We start from the raw sequence: 21022 nt of genomic DNA, 5'->3' as shown, positions 1-21022 counted from the left end.
CTCTGGCTGGGCCATTACAATACTTTACTTCTGGTGAAGCCATTCCTTTGTTTTGGATGTATACTTTGGGTCGTCATGCTGAAAGATTAAGTTCATCTTTATGTTCGGCTTTCTAGCAGAAGCCGGAAGGTTTTGTGACTATTGGAACTGTTCATAATTCCCTCTATCTTGACCAAGACCCCTGTTCCAGCTGAAGAAAAACAGACCCAAAGCATGATGCTGCCACCACCATGGCTTCACTGTGGGTATGATGTTCTTTTAGTGATGTGCCGTTTTTTTTTTTTTTGTGCCAAACCATATATCTTGTGGAATCATGGCCATAAAGTTCCACCTTGTTTTCATCAGACCATAACACATTTTCCCACATGCTTTTGGGAGAATTCAGATGTGTTTTTGCTAAATTTAGCTTGGCTTGGATGTTTTTCTTCATAAGAAAAGACTTTTGTCTTGTATCTCTACCCCATAGCCCAGACATTTGAAGAAAACGGGAGATTATGGTCATATTTACCACACAGGCAGTACTTGCCAGATATTCCTGCAGCTCCTTTAATGTTGCTGTAGGCCTGTTGGCAGCCTCCCTAACCAGTTTTCATCTAGTCTTTTCATACATTTTGCAGGGATGTCCAGTTTTTGGAAATGTCACCATTGTGCCATATTGTCTTCACTGTGTTCCATAATATATCTAATGCCTTGGAAATTCTTTTGTACCCTTCTCCTGACTAAATACCTTTTTTATTTTTTTTTTATTTATTTTTTTTTTTTTTTAAATGAGATCCCTCTGATGCTTTTGGAAGGTTTCTGCGGACCATGGCTTTTGCTGTAGGATAAGACTAAGAAAATGTCAGGAAAGACTACTGGAACAGCTAAACTTTTATTTTTTTATTTTTATTTTTTTATTTGGGGTTAATAAGAGGCACATTTCCAAACTTATGCATCCCCAATAAAAGATTTCAGTTTGTTTTTCAATCGAGTTGTACTATTTATATGTCACATTAAATGAGGAAAATTTTTTGAAATGATTTATCTTTGTTTCATTATTTTTACATCACAGAAGCCTGACTTTTTTAACAGGGGTGTGTAGACCTTTTTTTTGTTTTATATCCACTGTGTGTGTATTCAAAAAAACACATAGAGAAATGGATGGATAGGTGAGTGCTCTGTGAATTAAATAGCCTTTTCAGTTTGTGGTCCTCGGCTACAGTTCCCGCTTAAAGGTGGCCTGTCGGTCAATTCAAAATGAATGCAGTAATGCATGTGTACCGATGCATCGGTTATTGAAGTGGTTCTCAACCTTTCCTAGTGCTGTGACCCCTTGATAACATTTCAAGTTGTGGGGACCCTTAACAGTAAAATTATTCTCGTAGTGTGGGTTGTCAACACCCAAGGCAAGACCAGTAATTTGCACCCATAACCCATGGACATTTAGTGCTCCCTGAGTCCCTTTTACTCGTACAGTATTAAAACACCTTATGGTAAATTTTAGGATGTACCACTCTCTTCTCCTTTTTATCTCTCTCTATCCTAATTTGTTGTTTTTTTATTTCCCCCCCCCCCCCCTCTCTCTAGTCATCCTTCTTTGTTTTTTCTCTCATTTTCTTTGCTCATTCCCCTCTTTTCCTCTCCCCTCCATGTATTCTCCTTTTTTTATTCCTTCTCTTACTCTTTGGGGGGGGGGGGGGGGGTAGTGGGAGGAATGGGATCGGTGGCAGGTGATCTGCTGATCTGAGAACTGTAGTGGAGACTTTTATTGGCAACTATAATCACAGGTAGTGCTAATCGCTGTGTCTCTGCCTGATTTCAGCATAGGTGTCACTGCTACGAGACACCACAAAGTCAATGGGGTCCCCTCCAGCCCCTCCCTCTTAACATTCCTCACTAGTCAGCTGACCTCTAGTCTGCCCAGGAACGGCCCAGCTGGGCTGCCGTAAAGAGGCTGAGAGAGCAGAGCAGACTTCAGGAACAGCCCAGGATTCGGTGACCCCTGGCAAGTCGTCATTCAAACCCCTGAGGGGGTCCTGACCCCCAGGTTGAAAACACTAAGTTAGTGGAAATGAACCCTTAGCCCTGGTTCACACCAGTGTGGTTTTGAAGTAGTGCTACTTCAGAACGACTTCAAAGCAGTGTAATTTCATGTGCAGCTTGCTGAGATCTGTGTGACTTCATATAACAGATGTTAATACACGTTGCACTGAAATTGCACAGAAATAGCGCAGAAAGCTTTTTCAAAGTCGTGACTTGAGTGGCAGCAATTTTGAATGGTTCCATTGCCACAAACTGGGTGCAAGTTTTAACTGTCCAAGTCTCGTGACAAGTCGCACTGGTGTAAACCAGGGCTTAAGGTTTTAAGGCACTGACAGCACTTGTAGTTTTGGGTTTATAGTCTGTTGTTGTGGGCACATTTTGTCATTTTGAGGAGTAACATGATAGTTATTAAATTAGTTTCTTCTTTTATACTTGAAGGAAAATTTGAAGACCCTAATTGTGCGCACTTTTTTTTTTTTTTTTTTTTGTGAATGAAATAAAACAGTTTTATAAACATTTTGCACCATAATGTTTGAAGGTAACATTTTATTTTTGGGGTCTGCCACATCCTCAAATATATAATTGTGTTGATCTTATTTTAACATTCATGAAGAATTGGTCTGGCAGTGAAAAGCCAAACTAAACCATGAAGCATGTCTCCTTATGAAGATTCGTTTTTTTTTGCTGCGAAAACGGCCTGCAAATTTTTTAAATGAGACTGTCAAAGCAAAGGAGTCACTCACATTTTTAATTTGTCTTCTTTCAGCTTGGTTCAGTGGCTTAAACACAGCAGAAAAGAATACTGTGAACTATGCAAGCACCGATTTGCATTTACACCAAGTAAGTTTACTTTAACACTGTTCCTAAATACATAGTGACAATGTTGTGCAATGAAATACTGATCATATAGTTACTTTTTCAAATGTCTTTTTACTGTATCAAATATTTATGTGCCTGATCATTATTGCCAGGTTCTCCATACATGGCATATCATGTCTGTCTTTCTAAACCATTGTGCCAGAAATGCATTGAGCACTGCTTCCTATGTATATAGGATATCTATCATTCATTCGTTCATGCATTCATCCATCTGTAATTTAAAACACCAAACTAAAAATATGTATAAAACCTTTTCAGTGTTGCTAAAAAGAAACAGAGAAAATTGAGTACTGTCCGTGATGTTTTTTTTTTTATTTGCACTAACATAATTTTTCATGGACGAGCTTTCGGGGTGTGTCCCCTTCTTTAAGGTCCAAGCAATACTCCAGGCAGACAAAATAAATTATCACGGACAGTACTCAATTTTCTCTGTCACAATTGCACTAATACGGCTGCAATCACTTCAAGTAAAAAGAAACAAAAAATGTTAAAGCTGCTAGAGGTATAAATAACAACGTCCTAGTATCAATTTCCAAGTTACAGGTGCAAGTCTGATGACTTGCACCTGTTTTTTGGAAATTGATTTTTTACTTTTTTATTTGGACCCTCTGGATACAATGAATTCAGCTCTTTGACACACCTTATTTATCTTGTTAAAGGGATTGTAAAGCAAAAAATGTTTTTTTTTTTTTTTTTAAATAACAAACATGTTATGTTATACTTGCCTCCACTGTGCAGCTCGTTTTGCACAGAGTGGCCCCGAACCTGCTTTTCTGGGGTCATTCGGCGGCTGTCTCTGCTTTCTCCCGCAGGTACTTCTCACGTTCATGCAAGCTCCCTCGCATGGTGAGAAGCACCTGTGGGCGCGCTCCCGTGATACAGCCGGCGGCTATAGCTGCTCACTGTATCACGCGGCCCCGCCCCCCCGGCGCGTGAGCCAATGGCTGCGCTGCTTTCCATCCATCCACTCCAGCCAATCAGTGGCCAGGCTGAGCGGTGAAGAGGTCGTCAGGGCAAGCACGGGATTTTCGAGGGGTCAGGTAAGTAAAACGGGGGGGGGCTGGGTGCGCAGGCAGTGTCAGATGTTTTTTTCACCTTAATGCATAGAATGCATTAAGGTGAAAAACATTTACCTGTACAACCCCTTTTAAGTCACCTTTATTTGGTTTCAGAATCAGATCAATTGAAAAATAAAAATAACATTTTGATTGTAAATGGTACAGTATAAAATGCCAGCGTTCAGGCATTGCTTTTTGTGCCTGTTTGCGTAATGATGTTTTGTATACTTAGTCATTCGCCTTCCTTTTTTATTATTATTTATTTTTAAGAAGCTTCTCCTGTCTGGTACCAGCACAAGCCAAGGTCCCTTAACCCACCCAGTCACTTGTCGAGACATTGGTGTAGGGTGAACAGAAGCATAAGACTGTTTATTAAAACACAGGCACAAAGATAAACACTCAGGGGCAATCCCCCCTTCTTTGCATAACGACACAGGGTGGGGTAAACTACATTCAGTGACAGACACACAGGCCACCTTTAGGAAGGGTTACAGGAGAACCTCTCCCAGCAGCTAATCCACATACACATGTACATCCTATAATCACTTGCTCCCCAGGTAGACAAACCATAGAACAATGGGATACAGCCACACTTCTAACGATCTAGTAAACAGTCTGAGACCAAGCTCATACAATATTCCAGCAATCGTCATATATTTCTTGAAGGATATTGTTCAGAAATATTACTATCCCAAGTGAAAGATCCCTTCATTCTTTCAACATAAAACATACACATATAGACCCCTGGATAACGGGTAAAAGGAAATGCTGGATCTAGTGTGGTTGTATGGTTAGTCTGGTTAGTGCAGACCCAACTGTGGTTTTTGGTCACCCTGTGCCCCTAATATACACAAGGTAACTTACACATAGGAGGGGTGGGAGGAGCTGGACAAGTTGTTTCCAGAGCTCTTGGGTAAGCTGGGCCCCCCCTCCCCCCCACACACTCTCCCCTTTCGGCAGAAGACCAACACAGAAGGAGACCCCAAACAAGTTGACTTCAAAGTATATCCATAGTATATATCCATAGTTCCAGTACTCCAATGCCCATACCCACACATTACCCCAAACAGAGCATTACTCACCCAGCCAACCCCAGCCTCTCTCGTAGCACATAACCACTGCGGGAGAAGGAACAAGGAGTTTCCCCACCTCTCAGGGAAGCTGGGTTTCACAAGCCCCCTGCCCAAAGTGACTACCGTCACCACTCGCCTAGAAATTGTACTCTTCACATTGAAATAAACAATGCCATATACTCTTATTTCTAAATGCTTGTAGTACTATTTGTTGAAATTCAGAAATATCAGAAGAAATGCTAGATGGAAATTTCCAATATTTCCTTATTATAGCAGAAATCCTCACACTGTTGTAAAACTGATGCAAACAGAAGCCTTTATAAAAAAAATGTTTCCTCTTTTTAAAAATAAGGTTTTTTACTGATGTAACATTTTCATATTTATTCTTCAAATGCTGTGGCGATAGCACTGTAATGAAACTTTTTCAGGGTTACTCAGTTTTTCTCATCCATGTCAACTAACTGTTACCACTGATTTGAAATGCATATTGATGCAGTTGATGCAAATTTGATTACAAAAGTATCTTATTTCTGTCGATTGGCTTGCAGTATACTGTATCTTGAAAGGGAGCACCTCTTCCCTCTAATCCAAAAATGCAGTCTCTTTGTAATCACAGGCAGCTCTAAATTTCAGTGACCCTACATGGATTATTGGCTCAACATTGAATGTGATAAAAAAACCTCTAGTTGTCCCCTCGCATTGCAAAAAACAATATTCATTGTATCACTACTGTACTGTGGTGACTGTACGCTGTATCTGAGAAGATGTGGTGTTCTTCAGGCACTCGTGTACGCTTCCACATATCTCCTGCAATTTGTCAAAAATCTGATGAATTAAAAAGTCTGGTGCTGGGAAACCTGTAATGTCAAAACATTTGAAGGTAGAACACAAGGAAGAAGTAGTAGCATTCAGCATACACAGGAAGTCCTAGTTATGTTGCATGGAGATGAAAAAAAAACTGTATGGATAATAAGCAGAGGTATGGGCAACCTACAGGTCCAGCCTTAATTATTCACTATGCAGAGGTCACTGGTAATGGGAATCTGCTGATCTTAAGAACTGTACAGAGTGAGTTGTAAAGCAGAACAGAAGGTTCTGAGTGGCTGCACTGTTTTACATATCACTGGCAGAGGGAGCACCTTTTTATAGCCAAATGTACAAGCAGGATATTAAGCTCTGTGAGTGACTGCACTAAGCCAACTGTCCAATGATTGCTCTCTGGGGAAAGGTGTGGCGGAATAATGAACTCCAAGTAGCTGGCTGCTAATCGGAGTGAGGGGAGCTGTCAGATAAAGTCAAGAACACGGTAGAAGGTGCAACGTTGCCAAGTGGAGAAAGGGCACTAGATTCACAGTTGCTTGCTGGCCGCTCTTTACAGTGACAATGTGGGGAAAGCTGTCAGAATTTATTAAGAGTGTTGAACTACAGTGTCAAACAACATGCATTGTGCACACTATAGTCATCCAGCTAGCTGCTGTATTGAGCAAAACCTACCAGATGAGATCCGAAACACTAGCAAAGTTAAGGTTTGGGCTGCCAAGCAAGATGGAGGGCACTGGAACTGTGGTAACTGAGAAGCCCTAAATCTTTGTGACCGAGAATGGAAAACTATCAGGGAGCCATACAGTATTAGACAGTGGTCTGCAGCATGCACTCTGAGAGAAGGCTTTTCCTGATACATATGGCAGGGAACTGTTGCTGGGCAGGTGTAATGACATCCATTTGTAAACAGTCTACTAAAAAAGAACCAAAGGCCCCTCTCACACTGTCTGGCTGATCGGGTCAGCCTGCCCAGTTTTTATAAGGCAGACCTGATTGGATCATCCATTGCTCTCTATGGAGTGGCGGGTGTCAGCAGACATCTGCTCCTGTCCTCTAAAAACAGAAAAATGTTGGTCTGTTCCCCACCCGTCTGGCAGATGAAATGACAGTTGGATGGAAACTGACAGGTGGTCTGTTTCCATCTGACAGCCCCATAGAATAATCTGTGGAGCGGACACGGACCTGTGATCCACCTCATCTTCTCAGCAGATGGGCCCTATGATAATATGCTGCCCCTGGGGGTGCCCACTGGTGCTTGGGGGTCGCTGTGCTCAAATGTTCCACCCTCCCCCGGTGGGCACAAGACTGGTGACTGTATGAATCTGAGGGGATCAATCCGGTGCCCTAGGTGTTCGTCCCCCTCCGTAGCATGCTTGGAGTTTCTGAGCTGTCTTCCGGTTCCTCTGCTGGATCTTCCAACACTCTACATGGTCCAACTGGCCTGGGGGCGGGTCTGCGGCGGCTGCCATCTTTTTGAATGGCCACATTTGGCTGTCACTTTGTGCAGTTTCTGCTGGAGGCCACCTTTGCGTCTCCATGTCCGGCGGCTAAGTGTAGTCGTGTGCCACCTTCTGTTGGTGGCCACCGTAGCGTTGGGCGCAGCTGATGGTTAAGTGTAGTTGGCTGCCACCTGAGAGTGGCCTTGGCTGGGAGCCATTCTGGCACTGTCCTGTGGCTAGCTTTCTGTGACAGTGTGTGCCTTCCTTGTTCTACTCCTACAGCCGGTGGGGTGAGGGAGCTTGGTTGGTGTTTGCCCATGTTGCCACTATGTGTGGGCATACCACATAGCTGGGGCTGCTGCCATGGAGGTGGCTGTTACCTTGCTGATCCTAATTTTTAACTGTAGTCGTCACCCTTGCGGGGGATCCCCCCTACAAAAATGTACTGCTCCCTGTCGTCGTCCTCCTTTCTCCATCTGTGTGGGGCTTTACTGCAGGACATTATCTGGAACCGTACTGGTGACATGCACTCCTCCCTCTTGCAGGCCTACTAGGGAAAGGAACCTCATTAGAGGTCCGGGCCCGTCGTCTTGCATAAGTAGATTTTTCAATCCCCTTGGACATTCCTGGGAGCCCTACGAGCCTGCGGCAAGTCCTTCCAACATGTGGGTTTGCCCTTATCCATTTCCGGGCTGTTTTTTGGGCCTTTGGACCTCCCTCATCCCTAACAAGTGGGTCAAAGAATTAATTCTTTACAAACTAGGATTTCTTTCCTTTGCAACAGATGTATTTTTTGCCCTCCAATTATGGCTTGCATCTGCTAGCCCAGTATGGGGATGTGTGGACCTGCTACTTTGTGGAGGGATTTCCCGGTTCCTGGGTCAGAGCAGTTCCAGGGATTTAACTCCCAATCTGTTCACGGTTAAAATGTAGGCCGGATTCTCCCAACCATGGACCCCACTGCTTTGAATTCCCTCAGGCAGGGGCACAAGTTTCTGATGGATTATCTCCTCGGGGCGCTTTCCTTTTGGTCTTGACTCCGATCCCCAGGTGTTTACAAGGTCTTGGCCCTGGTTCTTGCCTGTCATAGGTTGCCTTATTTGACTTGCCATGGTGTGCAGTGATTTTCTCACCCCTGTTGGACAGTGTGGAGTTGACCACACAGTCACTTCGGGTCTTACGGTTGTACCTTGCACCTCCGGAAGTGTGTGTTGGCTCCATTCAGGAGTTTGGAGTGTCTGGGGTTGGTTCTCAATTTTAAATCCATCAAACTCCGGCAGCTCCGGTCGGCAGTCTGCTGGCTCTTGTCCTGCAAGAGGCCTCTCTTCCGTTTTTTTGCATGTAGGTATTGGGCTTAGAGTGGACACCTTCAAAGCGGTTCTGTATATCCAGCTCTAATTATGGACTCTCCAGGAGGCAATCCATGCCACATGGAACAAGCCTCCTGTTTCCCTAGACATGGGGATTAGCCTGGAGCAGTCAAGGGCATCTCTCCTCTGTCTGCAGTCTGTCCCTATGGGCAAGGAAGTCCTTTGTTCCAGTTCGTGAGACAGTGGTGTCGATGGATGCCAGCCAATTGGTTGGCGCCAAGTCCTGGGCCACTGGCACTGGACCTTGGAGGGGAGCTCTACAATCTGTGTCTTGGGACATCGAACAGTCAGGTTTTCATTGTCAGGCTGGACAGATTGCCTCAAAGGGCTCCTGGTCTTGGGCCATTCGGATGATGCCATCACAGTGGCTTATGTCATTTTATCAGTTTGGTATGAAAAGTGCAGCAGTGGCGTTGGAGGGGTATCACTCTCTATGATGGGAGGAAAAGTTTGTTCCAGCTCTGGCTACCATACATATTCCAGGCATCGAACTGGCAGGTGGATTATCTCGGCCGTCAGTCGCTGGATCAGGGGGAGTGATCCCTGAACTCGGAGGTGTTCTGTCCATTTTGTCTTTGCTGGGGATCTTCTGGCGTCTCGTCCCAACTGGAAGGCTCCGAGGTTTTATGGCAAGATCGTTGGCTGATTTGGTGGACATGATAGCTGTGCTGAATGCACCCTGGGATCGGTACAATTTCATCAACGCCTTTCCGACCCTGCAACTGATTCCTCATCTGCTGCCCAGGATAGTAGCCAAAAGAATCCCAGTCTTTCAAGTGGCTCGGGACTGGCCTTGCCATTCGTAGTGTGCGGTTGTTGTATGGTTGGTGGCTGCCTTTTTAGGACCTTCTGTCCCAGGGCTGATTTTTCTCTCTACTTTACCATTGCTGGTTTTGAGGGTTTGGCTATCCAGGTTCTGGAGGACGGGGGTTGTTTGGCTGAGTGATTCTGACTATGGAAAGTCTTGTAATGCCCCGTACACACGAGCGGACTTTTCGACATCCAAACTCCGACGGACTGAGTCCGGCGGACTATCCGATCGTGTGTGGGCTGCAACGGACTTTAGCGAAGCTAAAGTCTGACGGACTTTAGAAATGAAGCATGCTTTAAATTTTCCCGACGGAACTCCGCCGGACCCGGTCCCCTTTGAAAAATCCGCTCGTGTGTGTGCTACTCCGACGGACTAAAACCGACGCTAGGGCAGCTATTGGCTACTGTCTAGGAACTTCCTACGTCGAATCCAGTCGTACGTCATCACGTTCGACTCCGTCGGAGTTTGGTGTGATGGTGTGTGGTCAAGTCCGTTCGGTCGAAAAGTCCGCCAGAACTCCGTCGGAACTCCGGCGGAACTCCTTTGGAGGTCTGTCAGACTTAATCCCTCTCGTGTGTACGGGGCATAAGTCTACCTCTCGGAAAATGTATCAACGGACCTGGATCATTTTAACAATGGTTTGGTGTTCCATACTCTCCCCTTCTCAGTGGCTTGGCTGTTGACCTTCCTTCAAATGTGGCAGGCATCGGAAACTTGCTTTGAGTGCCATCAAGGGTCAAGTCTCTGCTCTGGGTGTTTTCTTTCAGCGTCCCATGGCCAAGCATTCTTTGGTTCACACATTTATTCAGGGATCCATTGTGTGGTTCTCCCTGTTGCCACCGCGGGATTTGAATTTGGTGTTGGGCTCTTCACAAGCCTCCCTTTTTTGAGAGCATTTGGGATATTCCCTTGCTTGCGCTCTTGCAGAAGGTTGCATTCCTAGTTGCTATAACTTCAGATTGGCAGGTGACGTCCTTTCTAGCTTTGTCTTGTAAGCTGACTTTATTCAAGGATAAGGTGGTGCTTCAGCCATCCCCTCCTTTTTTTTATTTTTTATTTTTTTTCCCGAAGGTGATGTCAGATTTCCATTTGAATGCAGACCTTGTCCTTCTCTCCTTGTATCCTCGGCTGTCGCTTCCTGAGGAGATGGCCTTGCACCCCCTGGAAAAGGTTTGCACCAATTTGCGTAGCAATCTGTGATGGCTGCTTTCAGGAAGTCCAATCTTTGTGCTCTGGGCGGTCCCAACAACAGCATGGCGGCCTCTTCAGACACTATTAACCGTTTTTTTTGGATTCGGCAGACGTTTGTGCAGGTATACGCCATTTAAGATGGAACTTTCCTTCCCTGTGGCAGCGCACTCCTTCAGGGTGGTTGGCTCTTCCTGGGCGGTCCAACATTAGTCGACTGTTAGTCAAGTTTGCAGGGTGGCGACCCTGGTTGTCTCTGCACGCACTTGCTACATGCAATAAAGTTGTGTTGTCATCCTTCGATTACTAATTTTGCCTGCTAAGCTTTGCAGGTGGCTGTTTAGGACTCTAGGGCACCCTTCTGTTGTGGTTCAGAGTGTTGGCATGTTGCCTGTGGTTTTTCTTAGTTGGTTTGCCCACCCCCTGTTGTGGCACTACTTTAGGAGCATCACTGTTTGGTCATGGATAAGAATAGGGACTGTGTCCATCAATTAATGCAATCACTGTAAAATCTTTCTCTGAGTTCTTTAACCACTTGCTTACTGGCCACTTAAACCCCCCCCCCTCCTGCCAAGACCAATTTTCAGCTTTTGGCGCTGATGCACTTTGAATGACAATTGCGCGGGCATACAACACTGTACCCAAATTAAGTTTTTATCATTTTTTTCCCACAAATAGAGCTTTCTTTTGGTGGTATTTCATTACAGCTGCGAGTTTTATTTTTTGCTAAACAAACAAAAAAACATGCAAAAAAATAAAAATAATCATGTTTAATAGTTTGTTATAAAATTTTGCAAACAGGTCATTTTTCTCCTTCATTGAAGTGCGCTGATGAGGCGGCACTGATAGGCTGCACTGATAGGCTGCACTGGTGGGCATAGTTAAGGCGGCACCAATAGGCAAAGATGGGCACAGATAAGATGGCACGGATGGGTGGCACTAAGGGGCACTGATAGGTACCACTGATAGATGGGACTGATGGGCACTGATAGGTGGCTCTGATAGGTGGCACTTCTGGGCACTGATGGGCACTGGTAGATGACACTGATGGGCACGGATATGTGGCAATGGGGTGCAGCACCTTTGTTGAGGCAGATTGTGGGCACTGCTGGGTGGCACTGTGGGCACTGCTGGGTGGCACTGATGGGGGGCACTGGCAGGGGGCAGGTGGGCACTGGCAGGGCTGGCCGTGATCGGGACTGATGTCCCGATCATGGCCGCCGGTGATCGGCTTTTTTTTTTTTTCTCCTCGCGCTGTCAGCGCAAGGAGGAATAATAGCCGATTACCGGCTCCATTGTATCACATGATCAGCTGTGATTGGCTGCCAGCTGATCACGTGATAAGGGGTCAGGATCGACTCTTTGCTCGGATCAGTGATCAGGCGAGTCTCATAGACTCGCCGATCAGAGCGCGCCGCACGTGCCGGCCGCTCGTGCATGGGACGACGTCAATAGACGTAGTCCCGGCAAAGGAGGTCCGCGCTGTAGCCGTCATTCGGCTATAGCGCGGGTCTCAAGTGGTTAATGGACACAGCACCCATCCTTCTATTAGAAGTTCTTTTCCTTTTGACACTGCTTGTGACTGGGAGCCAAGTGTCCCCCCTTCCTGTAGGTGGGGCTATAAAACCCTGTTTGGTCATGGATAAGAAGTGAGGCTGCATCCATCATTGAACTTGGAGAAAGGGATTTTACAGTAACAAAAATTCCCATTATTTAAATGATCAAAATTGTCTTCGGTGACATTTTATTAAAATTTACAGAGGTGTGGTCAGTAAAATTTTTATCTAGCAGATGTTCGAATAGCTTGTTTGTGGGATGACTTGGATCAGGGGTCCAGTTTGTGGCCTGTTGATGATGGGGCTGTACAGCAGGAGGTGAGTGGTGGCTGCGGTCCGCATAGGGCTATCGCAGACTGCGGTTGCTGCTCACCTCCTGCTGTGTTGCCTTGCCCGCGTGTCTTCGCCCAGCCAATGTCATCCTATCAGCGGGGCAAGGGGCAGGAGGAGCTGCAGATTGGAATTGAGAGGTTGTCCCGCCCCCTGCCCTGTTGATAGGATGACGTTGTCGGGTGGGCTGGGTGGGGGGGAGCTGGGACAGGACACATGGACTGATCACAGCCTCTGCTCTGAAAAATGTGGGGGTGTGTTTTTTTTTTTTTGTTTAATAAAGTGAGGGAAAAAAAATATTTGATCCGCTGATGATTTTGTACATTTGCCCACTGACAAAAAACTAATTTTCATTGGTAACGCAAACCTTCAGCTCCTTCCACATATTTTCTATGGGATTAAGGTCTGGGGACTGGCTAGGCCACTTTAGGACCTTAATGTGCTTCTTCTTGTGCCACTCCTTTGTTGCCTTTTACTGTGTGTCTGTGGTCTTTGTCTTGTTGGAATACCCATCCACGGCCCAGTAATATATCATAAGAAAGAAAGAAAAAGTTTAAAGAAGTTGATGTAGAAGGGGAAAAAACAGAGGAGATGGGGGTGGAAAAAGGAGGTGTAAAGGCATGCAAGAAGGAAAGGGAGGGCAAGAGTGGTAAGATCATGGAAAAAGGGGGGGGGGGCAGTAGGGTGGTGGTAGAGGGGTCAAGAGCAGGTGGATTATACTTTAATTGTTTCATAGTTTCAGGCTTGGTTCACACTATTTCCCTGTATCCAATTCGCATGTCAGGAGATTGTGACCGGCTCTCCATAGAGCTGGTTCACACATCTCTGCAGTGGCTCCAATGTGAATTTCACAGGAGCCCTGTTTGTCTTTTTTTGGTCTGTTTTCAAGCCCAAATTCACGCTCAAATTGGACATGAAACAGTGAAAGGAGACACACCGGACTCCTGCTGTGAGACGCTGCAATCTCTAGTGTGAACCCAGCCTCATAGTTTCATAGTAGGTAAGGTTGAATAAAGACAATACTCCATCCAGTTCACCCTGTGTAGGTGCATGTGTCAGTGTCTATAATTTATTTCCCATATCCCTGTATGTTGTGTTCTTTTAAGATACACATCGAAGAGTCTCTTAAAAATATCAATACTCCCCACAGCCACCACCAATTGTGGGAGAGAATTCCACATCCTTATTGTCCTGACCGTGAAAACCCCCCTGGGCAGTTTAAGGTTAAACTGCTCCTCCAATCTCATTGTGTTGCCCTGTGTCCTCTTACAATCCTTGAGACTGCCTTTTTTCCTATACTGGGATTGACATTGAGGCATTTGTAAATCGCTATCATATCTCCTCTCGTAATTGAGGTCCTCCAGTCCTCTTATTAGTTTTGCTGCCCTCCTTTGGACTCTCTCCAGTTCCAGCACACCCCTTCTGAGGACTGATAACCAGAACTGGACAGAATACTCCAGATGTGGCCTATCCAGAGTTTTTAAAGTGATAGTAGTAGTATTCTATCTCTGGCGTATATCCCTTCTTTTTTTTTTTTTCATGCATGCTAATATTCTGCCAGCTTTGGTAGCTGCAGCTTGACATTGCATGCTATTGCTAAATCTGTCATCTACTAAGACCCCCAGATATTTCTCCATCCTTGATTTCCCCAGCGTTTCTCCCCCTAGTGAGTAGTTTGCATTTGTTTTTTGCCCTCAAGTGCATTAACGTACATTTTTCCCACATTGAGCCTCATTTGCCATGTATTTGCCCACTCCATTATTTTGTTTGTTTTTCTGTAAATTTTCTATATCCTGTGTGAAGTTATTGCCCTGTAAAAACTGAGATTGAGCCATTTATCCCATCTTCTATATAATTTATGAATACATTGAATAGAATTGGTCCAAAGACAGAACCCTGGGGGCACCCCACTTACCACTCCAGACCAGTCTGAGTACACGTTATTTATTGCTACCTTTTGGACACTCTGCTGTAACCGTTTTTTCACCCAACAACAAACCTTATGGTCCACGCCTGCAGACCTCAGCTTGTAAATCAAGCGCTTATGGGTGACTGTATCGAATGCCTTTGCAAAGTCCAGGTACACTAAATCCACTGACCTTTTTCTGTCTAGATTGCAGCTCCCTTCCTCGTAGAATGTTAACAGGTTGGTCTGGCAAGAACGACCTTTTGTAAACCCATGCTAATAACTACTTGATTTTATTTCTTCAGTAATTTTTTGGATCTAGTCCTCCAATTATTTACCAACGCTTGATGTTAGGCTGACTGGCCTGTAGTTTCCAGGGATTTGTCTCGGTCCTTTTTTGAAAACCAGTACCACATTGGCTTTTCTCCAATCAACTGTTACAAATCCTGTCAGTATGCTGTCCACAAAGAATAGGCTATATCCTGCCTGAGTTCTCTGAGGACTCTCGGGTGTAGGTGAACTGGTCCTTGTGATGTATTAAGTCATTCCTTCCGGCCTCTGTTAGCCACGAGGGTATGCCCTGTGATGTGTCACTAACAGTACTGTCATGGTTGGTATACCCTTTCTTTTCTTGTGCAAAAACTGAAGCGAAGACGGCATTTAGTACAGTTGCCTTCTCTGTGTCATTCGCAAACCATCCTCCTATCCTCGTCTTTTATGTGGGCAATGTGCTCTATACTTGCCTTTTTACTGTTAATGTATCTAAACAATTGGATTTTTTTTTTTACCCCACATGTGTGTCTCGTAATCTTTTTGCCCGCCCTGATTTCCTTCTTACACTTATTGCATTCCTTGCAGTTTTAGAATGCTGACGGTGACCCACCCCCCATGTTGTTTTTGTTGCTTATGCCCCATACACGCCATCAGCTTTTCTGCTGATTTTTTTTTTTCCTTCAGGTTTACCAACACTCTGTAGTGCATGGGCCTGCCTGATTGCATGCAAATTGAAACTCCTAAGGTTTGACCTCATATTATGATTTTTGGTAAATCTGAAGGAAAAGCTCAGCAGAAAAACTGATAGTGTGTATAGGGCTTTACAAGTTAACCACTTCAGCCTCGGAAGGATTTGCCCCCTTGCTGACCAGGCCATTTTTTTTGAGATACAGCACCGCGTTGCTTTAACTGACAATTGCGTGGTCATGCGACGTTGTTGCCAAACAAAATTAATACAATTTTTTCCCCCCACAAATAGAGCTTTCTTTTGGTGGTATTTGATCACCTCTGTGGTGTTGGTTTTTTTTATGTTATTTTTTTTGCGCTATAAACAGAGCGACAATTTAGAAAAAAAAAAAAACTATTTTGTACTTTTTACTATAATATCCCAAAATAAAAAAAATAAAAAATCTTGATCAGTTTAGGCCAATATTATATGCTACACGTTTTTGGTCAAAAAAAAAAAATCGCAATAAGCGTAAAAGTTATAGCGTCTACAAAATAGGGGATAGATTTATGGAATTTAATTTTTTTTTACTAGTAATGAAGGTGAGCAATGATTTTATTTATTTTTTTAAATCATGACTGTGACGTTGCGGTGGACAGATCGGACACTTGACAGCGATCAGAGCTAAAAATAGGCACCACTGTATAAATGTCATTGGCAGGGAAGGGTTAACTGCGTTCAGTAGATGTGTTCTGAGGGGGGGGGGGGCGGGTGGTGGGGTGGTAGGAGCACACTATCTGTGTTCCCTTCCCTGGGAGAACTGGGATCCCGGTTCTCGCTCTGTCACAAGCGATTGTGGATGCCCAGCGGACACATGGGCTTGCACACGCATGGCTGCTAAAGCGTCTTAAAGAGCCAGCGACTCTCGCAGGGGAGCCAACTTGTAGTTTGGTCGGGAAGGGGTTAAAATCTGTATTTCTCTGTTGTTCATTGACGGACACAGCACATCCATTCTTGACCTTAGGGTTATATCACTACCTTCAGGTGTAGGACTAGGCAGAATAAAAAGCACAGCACCACCTAGGGGGCAGTTCTTGTAGTAACTCCTGCTCTGCTACAGGCAGCTCAGTTTTTTTGTTTTGTTTTTTGCCTAGCCTAGAAGGACCTGGCTCCCTGCTGCGACCTGTGGTTCCTTTTTTTTTTGATTTTTGGTTTGCATCTGCAATCAGCTGGGTGACAGGCTGGATATTATAGATCCTAGTAGTCTCCCCAGCCTGGCCACGAGCACACGTGCAGACCTAAGCTCCTCGCTGGGTCGGCTGCGACAAGTCCCATCATGGATGGGGGGAGCTGATGGGCTAGACTCCTCGCAGGGACACACATGAACAGGCACTTGACGTCTGAGTCACAGTGGTCACAGCACCGCTCCTCCTGAGGTTTGGAACGTGGTTGGTGAGTCCTTCTGTGGTTTCCCCAGTCTGGGGAAGCTAGGGGGTGTTTACCTTCTCTTTCCCTCATAAGCGTTCGGTCCCTGGTGGTGTCCTGTTGAGTGTAGTACTTCCATGGCGTCTGAAGCAGGTGCCCCTCCCCTAGTCAGCCCCATGACTGCAGCTGGTCCCTCTGGGTCTGCGGTTCCCTTGGATGCTTTGTCAGCAGTCCTGGAATCCCTCATTTCCCAGGTTGAAGTGGTGTGCGGGTGTAAGGCAGGTAAAAAACGCCCCCTACCCCCTCTGTCTTCTGGGGAGGACTCTGATCCGGAGTCAAGCTCTGCCATAGCGGGTGATGCAGCCACTGATCTGTCAGACAGTGAGGAGGAATCCTCAGCACCTGTCGCTGCGCATGAAAAAGCACTATTGGGCGACCTCACTACAGCGGTGTGCTGTACCTCGAAAATTGAGGATCTGGCGGGGGCATCTGAAGATTTGTCGTTTCCCTTTTGGGTCTCGTAAGCCAGTCCACACCGCTAAGGTTTCCTTACCTGTCTTATTTTGATTATCTACAAGGATTGGGAATGCCCCCAGCAGTCCTTTTTCAGCCCTGCTGAAGAAGTGACCTTCACCTCCTATCGTTGATCCTCCCGTATCTAGGTTGAACAAAGGCGACCATGATTCCGGTAGAGAGGTCCCATTCTTTCAAGGACCCTGCTGGCAGAAAGACCGAGTCAGTCAGTCAGTCTGTTTACAATGTGAGTTTGGCCCTTCGTCCAGTGTTGACCGTGGCTCTGGTTTCTCAAATGCTTGCTGAGTGGGTTAAGCTATTGCACCGAGAGTGGGGTAATGAGCAAGCTTCTCTGGTCTGTGTGGAACTGGCAGACCAGTTAGTACAAGGGCAAAAGTATGTTTGTGATGCGGCATTGGACACAGCCCTATTACTTTCTAAAATCTGTGTCGGCTGTGGTTCTTCGCTGGTTGCTTTGTCTTAAGTGCTGGTTGGCGGGCCAAACTTCTAAGAAGACTCTGGTGGATTTGCCTTTCCAGGGTGGGCGGCTATTTGGAGCCACTGTGGACTACAATATACAGTAAAGGATATTACTGGGGCGAAGAGTGCCTTTCTCCCACAGCCCAAAAAGGGCAAGGAGCACCGTCGCAGGCAGGGCCCCTCCTTTTTTCACTCACAAGCGTTTTTTTTCATCTGCTTGGTCTTGTGGGCAAGAGTTCTCAGCCTGCCAAGGCTCCAGCGAGTGGACCAAAGCGTCCTTGGCATCACAAGTCCACAAACAAGCCCTCTTCCACATGAAGGTTTACCCCTGCCCGACTTGCGGGTGGGGGTCTCCTTCAGTGGTATGCGGACTGGTGGACTTGCCTTTTTTCCAACCACTTAGGTCCGCAAACTCATTTTGTCAGGCTACAAAATTTTCTTTCCTGTCCAGGCAGTTTTTTTTTCCCCTCCAATCGTCATCTTCCCCAGTCTCGTTGGCAGGCTTTGTTTGGGGCAGTGCAAGATTTGCTTCTTCGGGGGGTGATTAGTTTAGTGATTAGATTTGGGGTGATCCGGTACCAGTTTCAGAAATGTTTTGGGGTTTCTACTCCAATCTGTTTATAGTTCTAAAGAAGGAAGGGGTTCGTCTGATCCTGGATCTCAAGACCCTCAATTGTTTTATGAAGGTACGGAGGTTCAGGGTGGAGTCCGTTCGTTCTGTGGTGGCCGTGATTCATCAGGGGGATTTTCTGTCCTCTCTGGACATCGATGCATACTTGCATGTCCCCATAAGTGTCAGGCACAAGCATTTCCTATGTTTTGCAGTTTGTGGCACTTCTATTTTGTCCTGGCCCCAGCTCCCCGGGTCTTCACCAAGGTGCTGGCACCAGTTCTGGCGTTGCTGAGACAGCAGGGGATCGCTGTCGTGGGCTACCTGGACGATCTCCTCCCGCGAGTGGCGTCTGTTTCAGAACTGAGGGATAATGTTTGGCGATTGCCATGCAAGCCTTACAAGAGTTTGGCTGGGTGTTGAACCTCCCAGAAGCCTGTGTTGCTCCCGTCCCAACGACTGGAATATTTGGAGTTGATTCTCGACGCGCGTGTGAGGGTTTTTCTTCTGCCGATCAAACTTCAGACCCTTTGCGTTTGCTGCTATCCCCGCACGTGGTTGTCTCTGTGTTTTTTGAATGCGGGTTCTGGGCCTCATGGAATCCACCTTCGAGGCGGTCCTTTATGCCCAATTTCACACTCAGGTCTTGCAGAGGGAGATCTTAACCAATCCCTGGCATCTCTGGATTTTCAGATCCCCAGTGGGCCGTCTGATCAGGGCCTCACTTCTTTGGTGGCTACGGTCTCCAGCCCTAAGGACCGGGACGGTGATCACGATGGATGCCAGCCTGACCCAGGGCCGCCAGGCGTGGGAAGAATCTCGTCTATCAATCAACGTTCTAGAGTTGCGAGTGATCAGGTTATGTCTCTCCATTTGTACGCAGCTGCTGTGCAGTCTAAATCCAGTCGGAAAATGCCACAGCAGTGGCGCAGGTGGTCTCACATTCTGCAATGGGCAGAACTTCACATGCCGGCTTTCTCCGCAGTCTATATTTCAGGTGTAGAAAACTGGCAGGCGGACTACCACAGCATTCAGTTGCTGGATCGGGGGTTTGGTCACTGCTTTTGGCGGTGTTTTGTCTCATTTGCCTGCGGTGGGTCACGCCAGACGTGCATCTTCTGGCCTCAATTGGAAGGTGCAGAGGTAGAGGCCGAGGCCATACTGGTTATTCTAATCGCTCCAGATTGGCCTCAGTGTCCATGGTACACCGACGTTGTATGGATGGTGGCAGGCACCCCCTGGCGAGGATCTTCTGTCTCAGGGACCGATAGTCCATCCTGCTTTACCATCTCTGGCTATTGAAAGCCAGGTGCTGAGAGACCGGAGGTTGCCGGTTTCTGTGATTCCCACCTATGTTTAAGATGCCTAAGTCTACTTCGCGGGATTTATCAACGCACCTGAAAAGCTTACATCTTTGTGCAAGGCTGTGAGGTGGCACCCGTGCTCCTATTCCGTATCCAAGATCCTTGTGTTCCTGCAGCGTGGAGTTGATCAGAAGCTGGCTTTAAACACTATCAAACACTCGCTCGGTGCTTACCTTTGTTGCAGGGGTTTGGCACGTGGCTCCCCGGTACACTCACCAATGTCTCTGTGGGATCTAAACCTGGTGTTCTTGATACTTCAGATGCCCCCGTTTTGGAACATTGGGGAGATATCCTTACTCGCTCTCTCAGAAGGTTGTCTTTCTAGTAGCGATTACGTCCTCTCTGCGAATTTCTGAGCTGGTGGCCTTGTCGTGTAAGTCTCCCTATTTTGGTTCTCCACAATAAGGCGGTGCTGCGTCCGCATCCCTTGTTTCTTCCGAAGGTGCCATTTGCCTTTTCATCTAAAATGAGGACATCGTCCCTCCGTCCTTCCTTGTGTCCTCAACCATCTCTCCAACTCTTTGGGTGATTGCCGCCATTACTAGTAAAAAAAAATAAAATAAAAATAAAATAAAACTATTCCTATTTTGTAAGCGCTATAACTTTTGCGCAAACCAATCAATCGCTTATTGCGTTTTATTTTTTTACCAAAAATATGTAGAAGAATACGTATCGGCCTAAACTGAGGGAAAAAATGTTTTTATATATTTTTGGGGGATATTTATTATAACAAAAAGTAAAAAATAATGCGTTTTTTTTCAAAATTGTCGCTCTATTTTTGTTTATAGCGCAAAAAATAAAAACCGCAGGGGTGATCAAATACCACCAAAAGAAAGCTCTATTTGTGGGGAAAAAAAGGACATCAATTTTGTTTGGGAGCCACGTCGCACGACCATGCAATTGTCAGTTAAAGCGAAACAGTGCCGAATTGCAAAAAGTGGTCTGGTCTTTGACCAGCAAAATGGTCCGGTCTGTAAGTGGTTAATGTTTAAATGTAAGAAATTTGCTGTGTCACTTATTAATTAAGGCTGCTTTCACACTGGAGCGGGCAGGCGTTGGCGGTAAAATGCTGCTAGTTTTAGCGACACTTTACTGCCATTTTAGCGGCGCTATTCGGCTGCTAGTGGGGCACTTATAACCCAGCTAGCGGCCGAGGAAGAGATTAAATGAGCCCGTGAAGGGCCGCTGCCAAATCGCATTGCGTGCGCTTCAGCAGTGGTGCCCATTCATTTCAAT

General features: G+C 46.0%; 1 protein-coding gene across 6 annotated transcripts in view; it reads left to right on the top strand.

Annotated features, from left to right (window-relative positions):
- MARCHF6 (membrane associated ring-CH-type finger 6) overlaps nucleotides 1-21022 on the top strand; it is a 1566402-nt gene that overhangs the window by 89613 nt on the left and 1455767 nt on the right. For all 6 annotated transcript variants that reach the window (XM_077491957.1, XM_077491954.1, XM_077491953.1 and 3 more), the window contains one exon: nucleotides 2789-2862. In XM_077491957.1, coding sequence (XP_077348083.1) covers nucleotides 2789-2862 — 74 coding nt within the window. The remainder of the gene's footprint in view (nucleotides 1-2788; nucleotides 2863-21022) is intronic.

Source organism: Lithobates pipiens, unplaced genomic scaffold (assembly GCF_037356315.1).
Source record: "Lithobates pipiens isolate NorthernLeopardFrog02 unplaced genomic scaffold, aLitPip1_a1.2 Scaffold_19, whole genome shotgun sequence".
NCBI lineage: Eukaryota > Metazoa > Chordata > Amphibia > Anura > Ranidae > Lithobates > Lithobates pipiens.
The sequence above is the reverse complement of the archived record's forward strand: the minus strand, read 5'-3'. Positions and strand labels throughout refer to the sequence as shown.